This window comes from Nematostella vectensis, chromosome 8 (genome assembly GCF_932526225.1).
Source record: "Nematostella vectensis chromosome 8, jaNemVect1.1, whole genome shotgun sequence".
Classification (NCBI taxonomy): Eukaryota; Metazoa; Cnidaria; class Anthozoa; order Actiniaria; family Edwardsiidae; genus Nematostella; species Nematostella vectensis.
In genome coordinates, this window is record NC_064041.1 from 14,008,720 (window position 1) to 14,031,687 (window position 22,968).

At 40.7% G+C, this 22,968-nt stretch overlaps 3 protein-coding genes and 2 long non-coding RNA genes across 7 annotated transcripts; 4 read left to right on the top strand and 1 right to left on the bottom strand.

Annotated features, from left to right (window-relative positions):
* The first annotated feature begins 8 nt into the window (after positions 1-8).
* On the top strand, positions 9-1,231 carry LOC125570173. The gene is made up of 2 exons (XR_007312550.1): positions 9-276; positions 719-1,231. It is a non-coding gene; the product is annotated as an uncharacterized LOC125570173 (long non-coding RNA).
* A 519-nt stretch (positions 1,232-1,750) lies between these two features.
* On the top strand, positions 1,751-4,939 carry LOC5501184 (chitin deacetylase 7). The gene is made up of 3 exons (XM_001622452.3): positions 1,751-2,749; positions 3,438-3,656; positions 4,428-4,939. The coding sequence occupies exons 1-3, from the start codon at positions 2,104-2,106 to the stop codon at positions 4,691-4,693; spliced, it is 1,131 nt and encodes a 376-aa protein (XP_001622502.3). The 5' UTR covers positions 1,751-2,103; the 3' UTR covers positions 4,694-4,939.
* A 7,456-nt stretch (positions 4,940-12,395) lies between these two features.
* LOC125570169 lies at positions 12,396-12,794 on the top strand. Its single transcript, XR_007312543.1, has 2 exons — positions 12,396-12,447; positions 12,622-12,794. It is a non-coding gene; the product is annotated as an uncharacterized LOC125570169 (long non-coding RNA).
* A 1,291-nt stretch (positions 12,795-14,085) lies between these two features.
* On the top strand, positions 14,086-19,046 carry LOC5501182 (UDP-glucuronosyltransferase 2B7). 3 transcript variants are annotated; one of them, XM_048731352.1, is made up of 6 exons: positions 14,119-14,271; positions 14,401-14,585; positions 15,747-16,362; positions 17,569-17,775; positions 18,286-18,577; positions 18,768-19,046. In XM_048731352.1, exons 2-6 carry the CDS (start codon positions 14,436-14,438, stop codon positions 19,036-19,038), a joined length of 1,536 nt encoding a protein of 511 aa, XP_048587309.1. In that variant the 5' UTR covers positions 14,119-14,271; positions 14,401-14,435; the 3' UTR covers positions 19,039-19,046. The 3 variants fall into 3 exon arrangements, with proteins under 3 accessions (XP_048587310.1, XP_048587309.1, XP_048587308.1); XM_048731351.1 differs by having other exon boundaries at positions 14,122-14,271; positions 14,396-14,585; XM_048731353.1 differs by lacking the exon at positions 17,569-17,775 and having other exon boundaries at positions 14,086-14,271; positions 14,396-14,585.
* A 956-nt stretch (positions 19,047-20,002) lies between these two features.
* On the bottom strand, positions 20,003-21,600 carry LOC125570166. Its single transcript, XM_048731354.1, has 2 exons — positions 21,214-21,600; positions 20,003-20,789 (listed from the first exon to the last, which is right to left on the bottom strand). Exons 1-2 carry the CDS (start codon positions 21,247-21,249, stop codon positions 20,433-20,435), a joined length of 393 nt encoding a protein of 130 aa, XP_048587311.1. The 5' UTR covers positions 21,250-21,600; the 3' UTR covers positions 20,003-20,432.
* Between the last annotated feature and the right edge of the window lie 1,368 nt (positions 21,601-22,968).

Genomic DNA, 22,968 nt, shown 5'->3' on the forward strand with positions numbered 1-22,968 from the left:
CCGTCATCGTGTCGATTTGGGTTTCCTGTGAAACAAACCGTCGCCATCTTGGAAACGAAATCTCACGTCCCCTCCCCTCATCGTCAATTAGTAGTCTATGCGTTGCCTTTCCAAGCTTCGATTTGGACGGACTCTGTGGAAACCAAGATTTGGGCTACCTTTGGCAGTCCGCGATTCACCAGGATTTTTCGCACTTACCTTGTGTTTCCGAAAATGTTGAAAGCTCCTTCTTCGATTTATACCGCGAATACGGTGGCGATATCAAAGAATTATTTGGTAAGTATGACGACTTATGATCCTATGTTTTACGGGGTTTGCTTATCATGGCTTTGGAAGTTTGTCATTTGATAATAAAAGAACTCGGATAATCAGACTAGCCACTCACTTAAGGGCAAAGCAAAAGGTATTCAAACAGCCCAAATCCCATTGCCTGGCGTTTGTGCTGTTAGGCTTTGTTTATAAATGCAACTGAGCGAAATAACTTTATGAATGGAAGACAAACCAACCAAATTCCTAAGATGACGGGTAAATAATAAGCATTCAGTAGATCTCTGCGTTATTTGATGAGACTTTCGTATAAAGGGAAATGTAAAATCAATCCGAAAAATCTTATTTCTCTGCCCCGCTTCTCGGCCCTTCCAATATCAGACATTAAATTGCTTTATTTTACTCGATACTGGGTTTGCAGTATTTTATATTTTGAGTCTATTTTCCACAGCAATGTCCAGTCCAGAACTACTATGATTGCAAATCATTGCCCAAGAAATAAAAAAATAAAAAATGGATTTCTTCATTATTTTAAACCAAGGCAAACACAGCCACGGAGAAGACACAGAGAAAACAGTGGGCTCCAGTGAATACATGCAGAAGCTATTGTTAGGGATAACCAGGAGATCATAAATTCTGTATAGTTCACTATATGTTAATACATGAGCAGTAGTCTTTTCAGTAGCTATTATCATGACCACCACTTAGACCCAAATAGCTTACTGGGTATGTACAGGCATGCAGCTCGGGGTGGGCACGTGGGTTGTGCCCCTCCCACTCAACCACCAAAAAGCAGTCTTTTTTTTAAATATACTTACTTTCCATAATATCTATGACTGCACATCCCCTCCACAGCTAATCAGATTGTTTATTATGGTTATCAGACTTCACCTTTCCTTTTCTAGACATACAATGGCTTCAATTAAATAATTTCTTTTGTTTAATAAAATAAGACTACAAGCAATTTGTTTTTGTTCTACTTCTCTTATAAAACAAACAGAGAAACAATGAAAGGGTTAGTGACCAGCCAAGACAGTGGCTGCAAAGAAAATGGGGTCTTGCATTAGCCTGGCTTATGGAAAATGTGCGAACTGCCCCACACAAATCTAAAAGGATATTGATTTAACCCTTGCAATTGAATGACCAACCAATCTATGAGCTCGAGCACTTCACTTTTCCACGAGAACTTCTAGTATAGGTAAGCTTCTTGTAAGCTCATATTATAAGTCGAATTGTCGAGAAACAGAAAGATACTCCCCAAGTCTCAACTGGGAATCGAGTCCTTTCCACAAAAGCTGAATACTCTTTAACCGCCTCCTATCTAGGCTCTTTTACCAGCCGTCACTAGGACTAATCGGATTGAAGTACGTAGTTTTTAGTTTTGGGCTGCCTGTGTGCCCACCTTCTTGTGACCTAGAGCACGCCACCTGTGACAACACACCGGGCCACCTGTGTTAAGCTGCGACTTGTAAGCACTCAACCGTGATTTGTATGCGGAAAAATATTATTCGAAATACTCTAAATGAAGGTCAACAGAGTGTGACACTGAATATTTCCGTATCAGAGAAATGCTGATGGTGCTTTAGCAGATTGTATGACATTTCATTGTCTATTTCTATTTTTCAAAGAGAAGCCGGAAAATACGAGAATCACGAGATTCAATCATAATCAACACAAGAAAAGAAATTCCCGGTATTATGACAAAGGATCTGAAAACATAATGTAATTGGATATTAGCCAATACTTAACCACCCGGAAAAAACAAGCCCTTGCGCATTTATAGATGGGCTTAAATACTGTCGAGGGAGAACAGAGATCGCAGTCTTTTGAGTCAAGATGGTCTTGTCTGGCTTACAGCACCTATTCGTAGTTTTGTCGTGTGTAGCGCTCAGTTATGGCGCTGAGCGGTGTCACCCAGACGTTTGCAAGCTTCCAAACTGCTTCTGCAGCGGCGCATTAGTCCCTGGCGGGCTAAACCCCAAAGAAATCCCACAAATGATCATGCTAACGTTCGACGACGCCATCAACGGGCAAGTATACCCCGTCTACCAGAAGATATTCAACGGCAAGAAGAACCCGAATGGCTGCGATATCAGAGCGACGTTCTTCGTCTCCCATGAGTACACTCAGTACCAATTGTTACAGGCTCTGTATCACGAGCGTCACGAGATAGCAGACCACAGTATTTCCCATCGATTACCCATCCCGTGGTGGAAAAACGCCACTGTCAAGCAATGGACTGACGAGGCTGCTGGCATGAGAGAGGTCTTAAGAAAATTTGGCGGCGTGAACGCGGAGGATGTGAAGGGATTCCGGGCTCCTTTTTTACAGATCGGTGGAGACAACGAGTTTAAGGCTCTTCATGACAACAAGTTCACCTATGAGACGTCCATGCCGACCAAGCAGAACAATCCTCCTCTCTGGCCGTACACTCTGGAATATGCCAGTACACAAGAGTGCGTTATTCCGCCATGCCCCACAGGTGAGAAAACCGATATGGAAAGGGGGGGGGGGGATAATGGTAAGGATGGGTGGTGGGGACAGATGAATCCTCCTTTCTGGCCGTACTCGCTGGACTATGCTAGTACACAAGAGTGCGTTATTCTGCCATGCCCCACAGGTGAGGAAACCGAGAGAGAAGGGGGAAGGTAATGGTAAGGACTGGGGGGGGGGGGGGGGTTGCAGATGAATCCTCCTTTCTGTCCGTACACGCTGGGCTATGCCAGTACACAAAAGTGCGTTATTCCGACATGCCCCACAGGTGAGAAAACTGTGGGGCAGGGGGGGGGAGATAATGGTAAGGATAGGGGGTGGGGGGAGGGGGGGACAGATAAATCCTCCTTTCTGGCCGTACACGCTGGACTATGCCAGTGCACAAGAGTGCATTATCTATGCCCCACAGGTGAGGAAGCTGAGGGGAAGGGGGTGTGGGGGAGAGGTAATGGTAAGGATTGAGGGGGGGGGGGGGGTGAATCCTCACCTCTGGGGGAGGGGGGTTGGATGGGGGGACATATGAATCTTCATCTCTGGCCGTATGCTAGTACACAAGAGTCCGTTATTCCACCATGCCCTACAGGTGAGGAAGCTGAGGGGAAGAAGTAATGCTTAGGTGAGGGGATGGGGTGGGGAAACACACACCTATGTATTAATTTCATCATTATCTATCTCAGGTTCGTATCCGGGTTTGTGGGAGGTGCCGATGGTCGACTACCGCGGTCTCCATGGCGAGTTGTGCAACATGATTGACGGGTGTAACCCTCCGACCACAGCCGACGACGCCTATAATCTTATCAAGAGTAACTTCGAGCGGCACTACAACTCAAACAGGGCGCCTTTCCCCATGTTCATGCACGCGAGCTGGTTTCTGAGTTATCCATTTGCTTTGGAAGGTAAAGAACTACCCTACGACGATGCGCCCTCTATCTTCCTCTAAACTTGTTAATCTTCTCGTTAATGCCCATGTGTCACGGAGGAAATAACGCAATAGAGGATAAAGTTATCTTGGATAACCTTATATTTTATTTTAGTAAGTCGCCGACCTTCCTGAAGTTAATGGACAGTCAAAAGCATGTTATGTTTAGTTAAACGATTTATCTTGACAGAGTTAATTTAACCGTTCGGTTAAGGTTCTTCTGAAACGGGATAGTAGAGAATTGGAAAATGACCCTTGACACAGTGGAAAAGTGGGAGTTGCTCGTCCCTTTTCAAGTGGTACATGAGAATCGGGATTTGGCCACCAATTCTCGTTTCGTACTTCTTAACGAAGGAAGGAAAGTTTGAACTTGTAACGAACGACAAGAAAGCCCGGTACCGTCCCCACAGCAGTCTCAAGTCGTCTCGTTACACATGTCTTGATACATGTTGTATCCGTCCCGAATATATTGAAGGGGTTTAACAGTGTTTAATTGAGACTTAACTCGCACAAGACTGAACTTAACCAGGCGCGTACACAGGGGCACAGTAGGGTTCACGCGGACCCCCCCCCCCCCTCTTGGCGGCCATAAGATACCTATGACTGCGCAAGATGGACGCTGCACGCTGCCTACATACTCGTGTTTAGGAACTAACGGCCGACTCGGCCACAGGCCCTTACAAACACAACAATATAGTTCTGTCATCATTTTGTAAATAGTATACTAAAATGCATCTGTCACGCCTAGGTTACCAAAGATTCCTTACAGAAGCCTTGAGCCAAGGAGACGTTTACTTCGTGACCGTATCTCAAGCCATCGAGTGGATCAAGACTCCAACCCCTCTGGAAAAGATCAAGACCTTTGCTCCCTGGCAATGTGACAAACCCGCCCCACCCGCCCCCTGTGAGGACGTCAACGTGTGCTCCTACCCTGACAGGGCGAGATACCTCTGGACCTGCACTCGACCCTGTCCGGCGCACTACCCCTGGACCGGAAATCCGGACGGAAATTAACATGTCACCCTTCATTACTATTATCTAAAGAAATGTTGATTTCTAGGTCGTCTGGGTAGTGGAAATGATGCTAAAAACTGTAGTTGTTTTAAGTTTTTTTTTAGTCTAGTATTTTACATTTGTTATAGCTGAATAGTGGAATAGGGAAGGATTCTATTAATGTAAGAAGGAAAGAAGAATTAGTTTTAAAATGCAAGATAAAATCTAAGGAATGCCTTAGGGCCAAATAAAATGTCAACAAACTTATATTCCGTCCATATCTTTTATGTTATCTTGTATGGTATAATACTTTCCGAAATTCATTGCCTGTATAATATGAGACATGTTTTCTATCTACAAACATAACATCGAAAACTAGGAATCATTAGCACTACCCTACAATTTACATATACAATGTTTTTCATGTATTTTTTCTAATATTCCCTTAACTTTTGTTGCTTTCTAAATGATGCATTTCTTGCTTGCCTTGATCCAAGTATATATAAATCAAACATTCATTCATATAACAAACCATCATCTTCAGATAATAGCAAGGTTACTAAGAAGGACGGAGTCCACGGCTGCCCTGTGTCTTATAAACCCTATATTATATTAACCCTATTCAAGCTCTTTAAGCACCCCCCCCCCCCCCCCCCCCCCACCCAACCACTCTGGGAAAATTGCTATAACTTCTGAACCATAGAAGCTAAGAGGCTAAAACTTGGTGACTTTTCCTAAAATCTATCTGCGGACGTTTTGATACTATTGACATGTTTTCAAGACGCTTTCTGTTACCATAGCAACCGTTTTTTCACACAGGTTCCTCAAACTAAAAATTAGTGAATTTTTCATATTTTGGTCCTGTTTCTCAGATTGAAATGCCTCTTTTGACTTTATAAGTTTGTTTAGGTGACAAGATTCACAACAGCGCTGGAATTGTTTTACCTCGGATATTTTGGGGGGAGGGGTGGGTAGACTTTGCTCTTTAACCCATTGACTCCTGGCTTTTTTCGAGCTGAATTTACAAAAAACAGACTAAAAACAGATACCTCCCCCCCTATTCTGAGTTTTATACAGCCCGTCAAAGTCAAACACAGCTGCACCTAGTCAGCGGTATCCAAGCTTTCCAACAGTGCTTTGCGGTCCCCACTTTTAATCCCTCGTCGATGTGCTGAAGCCAGCACAAGTTGATGGTTGCTTGTATTTTTCATCAAAAATACAGCTATGAGCATATTAGGAGAGTGGACATCATGAAGTCTTTTGGGGCATAATTGAGTTTTTTGCTTATGGATATTTGCAAGCAAAGGTGGATTCATGATGATTTTTTCTTGTTTGGCTTTGCCCGGATGAGAAAATAATTTTCTAATGAATCACCACAGCTCTCCTAAATGCTGTCTTTTCTGAAACCAAATTGATTCCAAAATTGTTTACACTGCTATTCTGGGTCTGTATGACCTGGAATTGATTCGTTTGGCTTCGGGGTGAAAAGACTTATAAAAACCATCTGACTTTGGGGAGAGGAGTTTTGAGTGGCCCTCCCCTCGTGAATTTTCCCCTGGATCTCCCAGAATGCTTTGCAATACTTAAAGATATTTTCGTGGTTGTACAATCCTTCAAGGAATGGACATTGTGTTTTGAGGCCAAGAAAAAGTACCTGGAGGATCAGAATAAAGGTATCTATTTGTGTCTTGAGCTGTGTTTGCTGATCTCTCTCCCTTGTGTGGTATTTTGAGCGTTTTATTGAGAGGGGTGATTCTGCTTTTCTCTCCTTGTTCGATTTGAGATTTGTCAAATAACCTGTGCTATTATTTGGCTTAAGAGTATATGCCAACACATTGGTTGGATGCATATCTGCAAGACCATTTATCCCTTAGACTGATGCCTGAGTATCTTCATCTTGTTGTGTTTATTTTGAATTTATGAATTTTTTGGGTTGTGGGTACTTCCCAAAGCCGGTACAGGCCTGTTGAAATTTCACTAGATTTATTTACAAGATGGACACTTTAAGACCAGCGGTCTGAGTACGTCGAGATTTCTCGGAAAAATGAAGTTTGGGTGCCCTAGCTCAAAATTAAACTGGTAATAGGTATGGGTGACCATGATATCCTGTGAAAGTTTGAAGCAATTTGGATAAATATTTTTGGCAATAGAAGCCGAAAAGTAATTTTTCGTCTCCCGCACCCGGATTTGAGACAATTTCGTGGTTGTTAGAAAAAGACTAAAAACCGGTTTGCAACGCGTGATAAAACAACTGCAGCTTATATAAACCTAAAGAATGGATAATAAGGAACTCCCAGGCTGAAGGATAAGCTGTTCTGTCAGCACCTTATTATTTTACGCGATTTTATTTTATTTTATGTTTTTAGATGACTTTGAAAAGCCTTGAAATAATCGTGTAATATCGCCGATGAGATGTGGATTTGGCAAAAATGTTTGCATTCATCGAAAAGAGCATCATTTCTACTTTTGATATGTGAAATAAAATTTAGGGGCAAATAAAATCCGACTTTTTTACAAGCCGAAATATGACCCCCACTTGACCCTAATTATAAACAAATGCCGACACTCACTTTTTAATGCCTCGCTACCAAAAACTTATAAATAACAATTAAAACTCCCAAAAAAAAAGGATGCAATATAATTCTTGAAAATACTGGTATTTGATAAAATATTCTTGTCTCTCTGATGTTTATATGCTTTTCAAGATCATATTTTCATAACATTTTAAAGTACAATCCCCATGCATGATAATTATTATCGGCACTAAAAACTTCCGGTTCTTTATTCTTCCGCTTCATGAGCATCACAAAACTTTTTCCCACGAAAGTTATTCTTAAATCGTCCTATATTTATTTCTATCCATCCCTTGTTCTATAAGCATTATAATATTTTCTTTCGTTCCCTACTTTCGTGGACTAGAAACGCGTACCATCTTCTGCTGTCGTGTTGTTATGCAAATTCGAGGAGTTAATTTATTCAACAAGCGTTCATTCAAAGAAATCAAGTAAAAATAACAGTTGAAGCTTTTCTACTATTGTTTATGATATAACCAACCAATTTCCATTTCCCAGGTAAATTGAGTTATAAAAAGAAAGTAAGAAAAAGTAACAGTTGATGCTTTTACTATTGTTTTCAATACTACCAAAAAAATTCCATTCTTGTCAGGGAGCATATGTCCAAAAAAGCTCCCTAGGTGAATTTTGAGGTTACTTTTCTGTTTTCATTTTTTCGCGCGTTAACTTAGGGCCTAATCGCACTAGGAGGACAAAATTTGTCTGGTCGGGATAAACAGCCGTCCAAATTTTGTCCTAGCCAATCGATCGGTTTGTTAACCAGTAAAAAAATCGCTTTCACTATTAACTTTACCGGCATACTACAAGCAAGACAACGCAGGATTCTATCATTGCGCGTAAGGTGCAGTAAACGCTTATTGCAAGCAGGTAATTACTTTCTATAAGCGCTTCTTTACTTTGACAAAGTCTCAGGCAGGAGATCATAGGACCAGAGGACTGAGGAGGGGGGAGGTGTGGCTTGCTCAACCATAGGTACCATTTGGAAAAAGAATAATATTTGAAAAGCCTTCAATAAGGGAGGGGGGGCGTTTACCCGGTGTATTATAGCCACCATCTTGGATTTGAGCAAAAATGAAAAACGAGGGGAGTGGGAGGGGAAGAGGAGAGAGAGCCTTCAAGCCGCATCCTGACCAATCGATTTCAACGTTTCCGGGCTCGTTCAGTGACGGTGAATTCGATGACATCAAGCGTGCTGTCGAGCGCAGGGCGAACGCCGCTGAGCCAGAACCCGCAGTCAGCAACGAGGAAGAGCCTACCACAAAGCTATTCAGCTGTCCAGTGCGTGAAAGGCTATACACGCTTGGCTTGGTTAGACCGGCACACACTATACGGCAAATGCGAGTTTGACAAAGAAGGGGAATGCATATCTTTGCCCGGGGGGGGGGGGGGGTACTCTCTAAAAATGTAGACGGGGGTAATCGTCATATCTTTTAGGGTATAAAATTTCTACCAACTGCCATCTCTTAGGGGGTGTTGGAGGATTTTTCAGATTTTGCTATCTCTTAGGGTGTAAAATTCGTCCAACTGCTATTCCTAAGTGGGTGTTAAACGTTTTTTTTCCCATTCTGTTATCTCTTAGGGTATAAACTTCGATTAATTGCTATTCCTAAGGGGGTGTTAAACGGGTTTTTTTTTTTCGATTCTGCTATCCCTTAGGGGCAAAAATTCCTTCGACCTCACCCAATTTTCCATCTCTTAGAGGAAATAATTTCTGTTGACCACGCCTAAAGTGCCATCCCTAACGGGTTACAATCAATTTTGCCGACGATCACCCCCGTCTGTTTTTATCGGAGTCCCCCTTCCCGGCAAGCTTGGCTACCACCAAAAAGTAGTCGGGGGGGAGGAGGGGGGCGTACCATTAATTGGGAATGAAGTAGAATCAACAAGCTGCATCTCTATACAGGGGAACGCCGATTAAATCAGCGAGTTCCTATTACCGGGCCATGTACAGGTGTATTATTTCCGAAAATAACACAGGGTGCGGAGGCAGTAGAGGCTGCGGAGGAGGCAGCCGCCTACTTCCGTACGAGAGCTGCCATCCTAGATGAATGCCAACTAAATCACCCAATAGAAGCGAACGGCATCGACTTGTGCCACTTGTACTCCAGGTCCAGGCTCACCTTTCTTTCAGTGGCCACCCTTCCCACTATCTGCAAAGAGCTGGAGCTTCAAGTGCCCGGAGCAACCCGACGCAAAGCTTCTTTTGTAGCCACGCTATAGGATGTTATTCGAAGATGTAGTTGCGCAAAATAAATCCACGATTTCTTGGGTCCCGATTATATTTTTTTTCATGGTTACATGAAATAGATTTCTGAGTCGGTAATCCTGTGTTCTGTTGTGAAGACCAGAGTAAGTTTTTACACTTCAATACTCTCTTTTACTAAAAAGGAAAACAGCTTACGGTGAGAGGCCTCAATATCGCAAATGTCTCAGCGTTCTTGTATAATTTGTATTTTTATTTGATCAAATTTGTAGTTGAACAAAGGCTTTGAAAAAAAGCAAATTTTGACAATTTGATCAAGCTTTTTGTTTAATTACAATTTAAAACTGTACAAAATTATGTCAGTATCGCTTGTTAATTAAATAAAAACATTTTCTCTCATTTTCTTCTTTTGGACGTTTTTCTTTTTAATAAGTAATTATCAGAAAAGTCTTATTGCAGTCATGGTGAGGTATTTTATGCTTGTCGCTTTGTTTGTCACGCTTTAATTACGTATGCATGGCAGCAAACAAAATAGTATCACGCGAGCCTAAAAATCGCAATTTAATGCAATAAATGCTATGAAATTATTACCATTAAATTTTAGTATTGCCGACAGTATATTTCTTTTGATTTGAGCGCTCTTTCTTGTTTTTCTGGAGATTTGAAAGCGTTGTTTAAATGCGGAAAACCCGATACAGTAGTCGGCATTTGTTTATAATTAGGGTCAAGTGGGGGTCATATTTCGGCTTGTAAAAAAGTCGGATTTTATTTGCCCCTAAATTTTATTTCACATATCAAAAGTAGAAATGATGTTCTTTTCGATGAATGCAATCATTTTTGCCAAATCCACATCTCATCGGCGATATTACACGATCATTTCAAGGCTTTTCAAAGTCATCTAAAAACATAAAATAAAATAAAATCGCGTAAAATAATAAGGTGCTGACAGAACAGCTTATCTTTCAGCCTGGGAAATCCTTATTATCTATTCTTTAGGTTTATATAAGCTTCAAATGTTTTATCACGCGTTGCGAACCGGTTTTTAGTCTTTTTCTAACAACCACGAAATTGTCTCAAATCCGGGTGCGGGAGACGAAAAATTACTTTTCGGCTTCTATCGCCAAAAATATTCATCCAAATTGCTTCAAACTTTCACAGTATACTGAGGTCAACCATACCTATTACCAGTTTAGTTTTGAGCTAGGGCGCCCAAACATCATTTTTCCGAGAAATCTCGACGAACTCAGACCGCTGGTCTTAAAAGCTAATATTATGCATTTATCGTTACTATAACAGTAATAACCGCCTAAGCGGTTAATAAAATAGGGAGGGGGGCCCTTTCAACCCCCTCCCCCCCAGTCACAGACAGCTCAAAAAAGCCGAGTCTGAATAGGGTTAAGAAACTTAAGCAAAATTACCCAAGGATAACAAGTATTAGTCCAGACCTGAGACTCTCTTTGCGCCCGACATTCTGGCTCGCGTGAAAGAGGGTCCACTATTTATTGGGGGCCCTTATTGAATGCGCGTGCGCAAACATGTACCAATCAGCGATCTTCACGGCAAAAGTTGAAATACGAGCGCGCGCATTAACGGACGTGCCTAAGGAGGGTCGATTCCCGCTAGACCTCGTCGAGTGCAGAGCTTCGAAAATCGATCATCGCTAAGTTGAAAAAAAATGTTTTGTACATGTGAAGGAATATGAGCGAGCTGCTTGGAATTTGTTTTCTATAAAAACGCGATAAAATATGATTGAAAATCAAATTCCAAAAAAGCGCGCGCTCGTTTGAAATGACGCTATTGCCTAAAGCGCGCGTGAAAATAACGAAAACGGAAAAGCTCTTTGATTGATATATATTTCCCAGACTCTTATTATCATCTGTCCTGTTCTCAGAAAAGATTGACAATTAAGTATTTATCCACGACCAAAATCAGCGTATTATTTCTGAAATAAACCCTCGTTCGTTCCTTTCGCAGCCATCTTGAACTAAGCAACCAGGCCACACCGCATATATGCGGTGTATTTTCGCGCATGCGCATGCAATAAATACTGGACCCTCTTTCACGCGAGCCAGAATGTCGAGCGCAAAGAGAGTCCCAGGTCTGGACTAAACAAGTATTAGGCAAAACCACTCGGGGAAGACGGGGGATTCCCATTAAAAAAAAAAAAAAAAAACAGAAGGGGGTGATCGACACGGTAAAATCAATTTTATCCATAAGGAATAACTTTGTGTGTGGTCACAGCGATTTTGACCCATAAAAGATAGCACATTGGTGTGGTCGAAGCATTTCTAACTAACACATTCCTGTTCCGACGTCATCCATGTTGGATGAGATGATCCACCAGAGTGAGACCAGACTTGTACCCAGTCGCTCAAAAGAAAAAGAGCGGTGCTCGCAAAGGATTATGGGGATCACGTACGCCCCACAATCCTTTGCGCGCCGATCCAGACTCGTTCCCAATCCCTTCATTCCCCTTTTTTGACTGGGTACGAGTCTGGTGTGAGACCCCTCTAGTTAAAAAGCCGGTAAACTCTGCTTTACGGGGGGACTAGTTTACTACAGGGTCTGGATGGAGTTAACCGACCAGCGATAAACGGCTTAAAAAGTAACTGACTACCGACAAAACATGAAAAAAAACTAGTGACTAGCGACAAATTTTTTTTTGCCGACTACCGACATTATATTACCGGTATTTTTACTCTTTACTTCCATCGTCATTCAATTAAATTTGGCCATTTCAGAATCCGCACTATGTATTTTCTGTTGCATCAACTTTTCCGTCAATTATTAACCCATAATTAAATTAATTATCAATAAGTTATAAATTACTAATCAATCCTAAATAAAGTTTAATCTTGTTTATACGTTAAATCTAGTACAAAAGCGAATACTAGCTGAGATTCACCGACTAGCGACAAAGACCGATAATTCTTACATGACATCCCCCCCCTCCAGACCCTGTTACTAGACAACCTTCCACATGTAGACTAGACATGTAGGTTAGAGATACCTAGACCCTCATGTAGACAACCTTCCACATGTAGACTAGACATGTAGGTTAGAGATACCTAGACCCTCATGTAGACAACCTTGCACATGTAGACTAGACATGTAGGTTAGAGATACCTAGACCCTCATGTAGACAACCTTGCACATGTAGACTAGACATGTAGGTTAGAGATACCTAGACCCTCATGTAGACCGTGCTTACACTCTTATATTGTCTAGTTTAGAAAGGGCAAGCAATTCTGTGGTTAGTTATGCTGTATATTTAATGTTTTCTGTTCTTTGAGTACACTATAATTTCGCTATTTTGGTAGCAAAAAAAAAACAAACACTTAGAATATCTAGTTTAGTTGAGAATGGGGACGCAATATCTGTGTTGAGTTATGCTGTATTTTTTACGTTCTCTGTCCATTGAGTACACTATGAATTCGATAAAGAGCGAGAGGCAAAGGCATTTAGTCTACCCAGCCTTTCCCGACTGTCGGGCTGTACAGGACCCGAAATGATCCCAGGACCCGAAACGATCCCCAAGAGTCCCCGAAATGAACCCCAAGGAATTGCAGTAATGAACAACAAAAGGAATGTGTAAGGATTGGCTTTCAGTTTTAAAAACATATGAAACATTTAGCTTTATTTGTGTTATTAAAAGGAAATTTACATTAACTAAAACTATAGTATTAAGATATTAATACACGACTGCGGGGGATACAGTGGTTGAGTCAGAAATTGGGGTCAACTAACAATTCCTGTGATAGTAATTTGAAGAACACGGTGTGGATAAATCATTTTTAGATAACAAGCCAAAAAGAAAGGATAGGACATGCTGCTTTTCATAGGAAGCAAATGTGTTAAGGTTATTTTTTTGCATGTTTGTATTCGGCGTATGAAAGACCTATCCTATCATAAGATCATGCCGGGGTGTACGCACGACTACATGAGGAAATTAAAAACTCACATAATATTGCTTTCAACAAATGCCACATCCTCTTGATATTTTGCATCGGTAGTAGAAGGGTTATTCGAGTGTATTACTCATTGTGCTTTTGTCATTCCATCTTCTCGGCCAAACCGGCTGCCTAAATATAACGTGTCGGTAAATATTCGCTCGTGTAAACAAGAATTTCGTGGTGAAATACATGTTTGGTTGTCAAATGAATATTAATTTTTAGGGGTGATGTTTACCGGAAATGAGAGTCATGTGTCGGAACCGCAAAATGTTTAGAGTGTGATGGAAGGTCGAGAGTTTGGTTGATCTGAGGAAAGCGCTGTATTCCTTTCAGTATCAATTGAAAGTTGTGTATTTGTTTTGGACTCTGTTTATGTGTTTAACGCCGGCCAATGTAATAAATAGAAGTATTGTATTGGAATTTAATAAGTCACGTTGTTTAGAAATTGAGTCGCTGTTAACCCTTAATTATGCTTCAAGAATTGCAAGTATTTTTTCTGCTTTCCCTTTGTCCATTACCGCAATTCCTTGGGGTTGATTTCGGGGACTCCTCGGTAATCGTTTCGGGTCCAAGGATCATTTGGGGTACTTTTGGGGATCATTTCGGGTCCTGTACAATCTACCGTTTTCGCCTAGAAAAAATAGGCTAGTGGCAGTAACTGGCTTGCGTTACAGGTCACAGTGGCTTTGATTGGATTACTCGCTTCGATGGATGTATTGTTACTCCCTGCTGATCTAATTGCGCATTTAGTATATTGTTGAAGAGGCGTCACTTAACGGTGTAACTCGTCTATGTTTCTTCGAGAAAGAATGTTCTATCCAAACTAAAATAGGTCCGTCGGATAAGAGCAAACATAGAGAGTTCTTTACGGTACGAGCTCTACATCTTTAATTTGCATTTTGAATGCAATTTGCAGCGTTGTTCTCGTTTGTTTGTTGTTGGATTTATTCTTGCATAATTGCTCCAAGAATAATGAATATCACCTTATTTTTAGTTTAGTTTCGCCAACTCGGCAATTTTCGCCCCGTTAAGCTATGGGACTCGCAGCCTGTACGGTGCTGTTATTCTCCGTGCTAGCGTGTGAATGCTCAGGGATTAAGATAGCGATGATGCCGCAATTCGGAAGAAGTCATTACCTGGTCATGTCAAAGTTAGCAGAGGAACTGGCGTCAAGAGGGCACAAGGTAAATAAGAGGCATTTTATTTTGTTGCCTTTAGCGTATATCCTCTTTTAAAAATGACTCGTTATTTTGTATTCTAAGCAAGAAGGATGCGTGAGTATCTATTTGACTTTTACGAAAATTTGATATTTCTAGAAGACGGTTAAATTTTGTGGTGAAAAAATAATATAACGCGTTATATAGTCCTAATAATGTGAGGATGTATTTACCGTAAATACCAAATGTGGCACAAAATAGGACTAGTGTCTAACTAGAAAAATTATCTTTACCTTAGACACTAGGCATTTTCTTCATCTGTTTATCGTAACTAACTTCACAGACTTGAAAGCTTGTTGAGTTTTCGTAAATTTGTATTATTTTTTAATTATAAATGAACAAGAATATAAGTAACTTATCGTTACGCTAGGCATTTCATGAATCGTAACCTATTTAGTTTTTATAAGTAAACATACAATACCAAATATATATATATATATATCCTTGTCCATTTAATTAAAAAAGGAGAGTAAATAAATTGAACAAAGATTGATTGATTGATCTAACCACATGGAGCCGAAGATCGCAGATCGTTAGATTTTGTAGGAAAACCACAATAAATATACAAGAAAACTCGACCAGCTGTCAAGTAATCATATTTAACCAAAAATTCCTCATGAAGCTTCACCTCCGCAAACGATATCAAGAACCACGAACTGTGAGCTCGGGCTCCCTGTGAGCTAGCTTGAATCGAGCCTGGGTAGTACCGCCACCCCCCAAAGGACCCCCCGCGTTTTTTTTATAAACGTGTGGGAGTCGGTAGTCAGTTAAAATTTCCATAATTTGTCGGTAAGTCGGTAAGAATTATCGGTCTTTGTCGGCAGTCGGTAAATCTAAGTTAGTGTTCGCATTTGACCAGATTTTATGTTTAAACTAAATTAATCATTTTTTTTAGAATCGATTAGTAATTAATCATTTATTGATACAAAAGATTAGTTATGTATTAATAATTGACAGAAAAGTTGATGCAACAGGAAATACATAGTGCATATTCTGAAATGCCTGAATTTAAGTAGATTGACCGGTGTAAGTAAACAGTAAAGCGTAAAAATACGGGGAGAAATCCAATGTCGGAAGTCGGCAAATATTATTTTTTCGCTAGTCACTTGTTTTCTGTCCATTATTTAGGCGTCGGTCTATGTGGGCGAGGAAGCAGACTACGCTATCGGTAAACCGAACGTCAAGGCTTTCCATGTTCCACAAGGCCTTCGAGAATCTTTCCTGGGGAATCTCAGAGCCATAGCAAGCTCCAAAGGAACAACATCCGCCAATGAAGAATTCGAAGGACTCGTCAGCCTTCAGAAAATCTACTGCGACAGCTTTCTAAACAGCTCTTCCATGATGAGAGAAGTCGGGACGTCCGATGTGTTGGTTGGGGACTCGTTGTATCTCTGCTCTACCCTAGTAGCGAACAAGTTTAATCTCACTCATATTATTATAAATATGGGTCCGTTGAGCACTTTTACGATGCTGGCCTTCGGGATTGACACGATACCCGCGTACGTCCCGCAGCTGATGTCGGGTCTTACAAGGTACATGGGCTTGCCTGAGCGGATAAAAAACTTGGGGTTTTACTTTGGTAGCCGTTTCTTAATGGAGTGGTTCATATACCCAACGTATAAGCTGATCAAGGAGAAGCATGGGATAAGTCCCGAGAAGTCGGTCAAGGAAAGCTTATCTACCGTGGATTTGATCATCATGCCACGTGACTTTATACTTGATCATGCGCAGCCCATACCGCCATGTAAGTGAATGAGGGGGTGGGGGTGGGGGGCTTTGTGTGGAAAAATATTTAAATTTGGAGTGTCTTTAAGAAAAAACTTTTTTCGCCTGCATAGAAAAAGCAGGTTTGAGATAGTTTATCATCCCTCTTGCTGCGTCATATCAAAGAAAAAAGAGAAAAGATTCCTCGAACGCGAGGAATCAAGAAAGAAGGGAGGGTGGGTGAGGCAAGTTGTTCTCCAACGTTCAAGGTGAACTGATGATACTTGGGCATATCATTAACCCTATTCAGACTGGGGGGGCTTAAAGAGCCCCCCCCCTCCGGGAAAATTGCTATAACTTCTGAACCAAAGCAGCTAAGAGGCTAAAACTTGGCGACTTTTTCCTAAAATCTATCTGCGGACGTTTTGATGCCATTGACATGTCGAGGAGAGGCTCCATGTTACCATGGCAACCGTTTGTCACACATAATTTTCACATAAAATTCAAAAGTAGTGAATTTTTCATATTTTGGTCCCGTTTCTCAGATTTAAATGCTTGTTTTGCCTTTATAAGTTTTTTTAGGTGACAAGTTTCACAACAGCGCTAGAGTCTTTTTATCTCGGATATTTGGGGGGAGGGATGGGCAAATTTTGCTAAGCTGTTGTTAGAAATGTCACTATATTTACTAGATGACACTTTAAAAGCTAATATTATGCATTTATCATTACTATGAGCAGTAATACATGCCTGCAAATACTTTTTTTAAATAATTCCAGATTTTTTTTTTCGTTCGCAAAAATCATAAGAACACGAGAAGGTGGATCCAATATGGCGGACCCAAGATGGCGAAAATTCTTACAAAAAATGATTATAACCGTTTCTATGGCCTTTTTGCATCGTGAAGCCATATCTGAATGATGCAAAATAATTTCAACCTGATATCTGATAATTTAGGCATTATTTGAAAGAATAGCTAAAAAAGTGTGATGGTCATTACCTAAGTGGTTCATGAAATACGGACTGGGTGGCCTTTAGCCCCCCCCCCCCCCCCCCCCAGTCACAGAAAAAAAATAGCCCAGTCGAATAGGGTTAAAGCATCGCGAAGGATCATGGATATTCAATGAGTTTTGTCAAGGATTCTTAAGCTTCACAAATCGAGTGAAAAAGGAGTTTCACTCGATAAACTAATATTAGATAAACTAATATCTCATATCTATATTCATGTTTCTTTTATAAATTCTTTTAGTTGTGAAGGTCGTTGGCTTTTTCTTGCCCAGCCCCCCCAAACCTCTTCCTGCCGAGCTAGAGGCGTTCATGCAGAGGTCTGGGGACGAGGGCGTGATCCTGCTGTCATTTGGTTCCATGATTGAAGGGCTGCACAACGATACTATGCTGATGATGCTAAAGGCTTTCTCGCAAATGCCTCAAAACGTACTCGTAAAATTAGACCTGAGTAAGTTACTACCGGTGGGATGGAATGTCCATAAACGGGTTAATGAGCTCTTGTCGTCAGGCCATATGATCAGTCGAGCGACAGCAATTTTGAACGATGTTTGCACTAGGTTTTCGCGCCTTGTTTCGCGCCTTGTTTTGCGCCTTGTGCTTTGTTCTACATTTATCTAGTTTTTTTTGTCTTCCTTTCCGTACTTCGGACACTATATAGAGCGATGTAAATCAACAAAACAATATATTAACATAATAGTTTCGATGACGTTTCGAGCGTTAGCCCTTCGTCGGGGCAAAGAGAGAGTCAGTAAAACTACTCTCTATTTTCATGTTTTTTTTTTGCGTAAAACATGCCATTTCAAATTTGTGTTTATTTTCCTGACTCCCCCACCCCTCACATACTACCTAGTTATTGTAGTTTATATAGTTATACCAAATACACCCATTGGTTTTATTGACAAAAGAAAAGTACGTACTCACAGAATAAAAATTATTTATATATTTTCACCTCTGTTAGATGGCCTACCCAAAGATTCCGTCCCGCCAAATGTGCGAGCAGTTAAATGGCTTCCACAGAATGACGTACTTGGCCACAGCAAAACGAAGCTGTTCATCACCCACGCGGGAGCCAATGGGCTTGCAGAGTCTGCTTATCACGGCGTACCAATGATCTGCGTGCCTATCTTTGGTGATCAGTTCGATAACTCGCAGCTTGCGAAGGATATTGGGATTGCTGAGATGATCAAAGTGAACGATATGACCGCTGACCAGTTTGTCAGTACCCTACAAAGGGTGCTAACACAAGGAAGGTAAAACTTCGATGTTTGATTGTATAATTATGTATGATTGAGGGTGAGGGGGACACGATACAAGAGACATTAAGAAAACTGGGGGAGGGGGGGGAGCAAGGCCACAGCATGCGGGTGTTATTAGCCTTTAAGGTATAAAATCCCCAAAATGAAAACCTAACGTTAGTTTTATTTCTATGGTAAACTCCAGGTTCAAAGAAAGCTCCGCCCGAATCTCAAAAGCCATGAAGCGCCGCCTGCGTGCGCCAGTAGCTGAGGCCGCTGACCTAGTGGAGTATGTGCAGGCTCTAGGTCACGTGGATCATCTCAAGCCTCGTGGGTTTTCTATGCCAATTTATCAGCTTTACATGCTGGACGTGCTAGCGGTGCTAGTAGTCGCATTCATATCAATTGTGGCTGTTGTTAAGATTACCATTGGTGCTTGTAAAAGTATTTCAAGTAACAAGAACAAAACTGATTGAATATCAAACAATTTTGTTTTGAATACCAGGTATAAATCAACACAAGGTTGAAAAGGTATGTTAAACGCCGCTGTGAGTGGTTGCGCTGACGTTTCGAGCGTTAGCCTCGACGAAGGGCTAACGCTCGCAACGTCAGCGCAACCACTCTTGTTTCACAGGGGCGTTTAACATACCTTTTCAACCTTGTGCTGATTCATATCTTGTCTACACCATGCCTACGCAGACCATCTAGTGTTTCTACAGCTTGCCTGTAGTCTTTTTAGTTATACCATTGTTTTGAATACCACCGTATTTCATGCTGGCTCAGCTAATCCTTATTAGAATTTTGCATACAAAATTTTATAGTTTGTTTTAGATGCGTTGTTAAAGCAAAATCGGGCGTAAAAACGAAATCTGGCGTTATGAAAAAGGAACTGCGAATAAGGAACCAGAATCACACTGGTCGTTTTCCCCCTTCTTAGAATAGTTAAGGTCACGGAATATCACATATACTTGCAGGAATTCTCGTTTATCTCCATTTTTTTTCATCCAATGCGGTTGAATACATAGAATGTGTGGACATTCTAAAAATCTTGTGACAACCCGCCTAATGCGTTGAGTTAACAGCTATGAATTCACGAGTTTACAGGGAGAGAGGGGCTGGGGAGAGGATGGTGACGTGTCCGTGTGTTAATAGAGGGTACGGGGTACAAAGGTGTTACAGACACAGCTAAAGGCGCTACATTTCTTAAAAACGAGGATACCGCCTTCACCAAGCTTAAACCTTATAAATGTGGCAGGGGATGGATACCTGTGTTGACCGTGAGAGCACGCGGGGTGTACTCAGGGGTGTTTAGAGGGACCCACTATCTTGAAAACAGTTAAGTTTTGTTGTTATATTTATCTAGTGTGTTCTAAGTCGCCGGTTCTGAAAAGTGTTTAATGCTCTATTTCTTTATTTTGTCAAGATAAACTACTGATAAATAGATTTTTCCTCTTTTAATATGTGCAACTCGTATAACAAGAGCTCATAAACTTGATCCTTACAGAATCGTATATCCTATGCATATATGATATAATAACATATAATATATTAGTTTTTTACGTGCAGAAATCCCTGAGAAATGTACCCTTTTGTCTATGAGAGTGTTGTCAAGTATAAACACATCAAAATGAAAAACACGGAAAAAAACTTGTCTATTATACTTAATTCACATAAAATAAAGTATAAAAGAGCGCACCGTTTTGTTTTTACGTTAACAAAAATGTATATGTCTGCACTGTACACCAGGGAGGTGCCCACACATACAAAGCTCGAAAAAGTTCCATATTTCAGTCAGAGTTTTTGTTGATCATATTTTGTATTCAGATGTCGTTCAAGTAGTCGATTCCTGAAAAGGAAGAGGTCTTCTCTCCTAGTAGCAGTCAGCTGTTACGACAGCACACTCGTAAATACCGTCGCCAAGTTTGTAAGCGACCTTTTTCTCCTTGCATCCATTCTTACACACTGCTCTCTTAACCCAGTACTTTCCACCGTGGACAGAAATGTACTTTGTTCCATTCGTGCAATCGTCGGAGGCTCCTCGGCTTTGGCGACTAGGAGCCGAATGTATCCCGAGGCTGATCACCTTGAGAATGGTTTTTGGGTCTTGGTCGCTTGGGATGTCGTGGGTGGTGATGGTGTCGTTGGTAGAAGTTGATACCTGGTTTGGTTGTACTACGGGGTTTCCGTGGCAAAGCTGCACCAGAACCACTATTAGTACCACGAGTATCTGTCAATAAAAAAGTTATAAGCAAATTGACGTTCTATGAAATGATAGAGTTCGGTGTAACAATAGTGCTGTGTGTGTGGAAGTTTACTGCAGATTTTTTAGTATTCTTTTCTTACCTATTCTTATCATGAGAAGGTAAGGTTACCAAATTCTTCAATAAAATTATCTTTTTGAAAATTTCCTTAATTTTAAAAGGTTCTATTTTATATATTTTTAATGTTAATTAAAATAATCAAAATCTGAGTATCAATTTAGCTTTTTTTAAGAGAAAACGTGGCATATAATTTCAATACGAAAACCGCTTTTTGTTGTACAACCCAGTACAACCTAATCCTATTAATACCAAATTGTTGCGTTTGATTTTTTAGCCATCTAATACTACATACATATATCTGTAGTCTATGATACGGCAGATTCTACATACCTTGATGGAAGAAAATGTATTCAAAGAAAACACCATTTTGACCAGATATGTGTACGTTTGAAAGTCCTTCTCTCTGAATTTGTCGTCGTAGTTTTTGTTTCGAAAACTTTTTTGTGATTTACTGACTAATAGACTCTCTTTTTATACCCTTTACCGGACAGTAGGAAATAAAATTGGATAATTAGCAAATCTATAAGGCATTCAATTAAGGAACCAGCACAGTTTCAACGGTAAACAAAGCGCATTCAATGTTGTAAACAATTTATTTTGTGACGTAAATGATTACGTAATTTTGTTTTTCCGTAGATCTCGCATGTTAAAAGATAGACAGTTTTTCTTTGCTTTTCTCCCTTTAGGATAGAAATAAAAAGAAAATGGATATGTTATCAAAAAGAGAAATAAAAGGGGAAATAAAAGGGGAATAGAAAATAACGCTTCAGTTTTTCAGTTTTTAATTTGTTTGTCAAAATATTTATACCCGAAACCGCTATTAGATAATGAAAGGTGGGGGAAACCCTTAGTGAACTTTCATTATTATCTTTTCAGGTAGTTTTCATTTATTCGTAACATGACGTACTGCATATAGTGCATATATTTCAAAAATGAATTAAATGTTTATCAAAGAAGTTTTTGGAAGTTTATTCTATTTTTTTTTAAGATAAGCTATATAGCACATATGATATAGGTGTTTCCGAACTGATTCATATAAGTGGTATCAGCTGACAACCAATCCTCATTTTTCTTAGGGTTTACAAATCTTTCATTTCCATTTAGATCTTAAGAATGTGGGTTTCACCCACCACAAAGCGTGAAGTTTCAGAAACTTCTTTTAGACACATTTGGGGGAACACCAAGAATAAAAACTAATTGAAATAAATAGAATACGGGGACAGTTTCTTTTGCTATTTTAAATAAAGATTTCTTTGACAGAGTGCAAAAATAACTTTTTTCCAAAAGTTCGATACTTCTTTGAAGTCACAGAGACCTATTTCTATCAATGCGTTCCGTTACTTCCGCATCGAACGCCATGTCCATAAATCACATAATGATGTCATCCAATATGCCAGCTTTACATTCATATGCAAATGAGCAAATTCCTAGTTTAAAGGAATAATAAAAGAGAGCGTACTTTTCACTGTTCTAATTTTTTTTTGATATGTGAGAATGACATATCGGTAGAGATCTGTGCGCTTCTACGTGTTTCACGCTTCTTCAAACAAAGCCAATAAAGCCAACTAGCGGACGTATCGTATGTTTTCGTCTTCTCTCGCGACTAAAATAAGCGCATGCGTTGCCCTACACCTGCAAACACTTCCAATCTTGGAGTACCTCTATTCTGGGGTAATTTTACGCCATCTTGTATGAGGATTTGCTCTAGTCACGATTTCCTCGACTGGTTTCCCAAGATTTCAAACTCTCAAAATTCCAGGACACTCTGTAATCACTTTTCCAAGGCATTTTGAAGGAGCAAACTTTTGCGTAACCGTACATAACCTACAGGCCCGTACCCGGGGGGGGGGGGGGGGGGGGGGGGGGGGGGGGGGGGGGGGGGGGGGAGAGGGGTGCAGGGGAAACTTATAAAGTCTGCCGAAAGTCCTCTCGGCTCGCAAAATATTTCCCTGGGTTCAAGAGGCTCGGGCTCCGAGCTTAGCGGCGAGAACGATTCGAGCTCTTTCGCTTTGCCCAAGTCATTCTCGCCGCGAAGCTCGGATCATCTGGTACCCGGGTAGCAAAAGACGTGCTATTTGTAGACAA

Bases quoted from the DNA above. Each gene is read 5' to 3' on its own strand.
- LOC125570166 (XM_048731354.1), bottom strand. From the start codon at position 21,249: ATGGTGTTTTCTTTGAATACATTTTCTTCCATCAAG. The intron at 20,790-21,213 runs GTATGTAGAATC...TTTTATTGACAG, and splicing joins ATACATTTTCTTCCATCAAG to ATACTCGTGGTACTAATAGT.
- LOC5501182 (XM_048731352.1), top strand. From the start codon at position 14,436: ATGGGACTCGCAGCCTGTACGGTGCTGTTATTCTCCGTGCTAGCGTGT. The intron at 14,586-15,746 runs GTAAATAAGAGG...TCCATTATTTAG, and splicing joins TGGCGTCAAGAGGGCACAAG to GCGTCGGTCTATGTGGGCGA. The intron at 17,776-18,285 runs GTAAGTTACTAC...CACCTCTGTTAG, and splicing joins ACTCGTAAAATTAGACCTGA to ATGGCCTACCCAAAGATTCC.
- LOC5501184 (XM_001622452.3), top strand. From the start codon at position 2,104: ATGGTCTTGTCTGGCTTACAGCACCTATTCGTAGTTTTGTCGTGTGTA. The intron at 2,750-3,437 runs GTGAGAAAACCG...TATCTATCTCAG, and splicing joins TATTCCGCCATGCCCCACAG to GTTCGTATCCGGGTTTGTGG. The intron at 3,657-4,427 runs GTAAAGAACTAC...TGTCACGCCTAG, and splicing joins TTATCCATTTGCTTTGGAAG to GTTACCAAAGATTCCTTACA.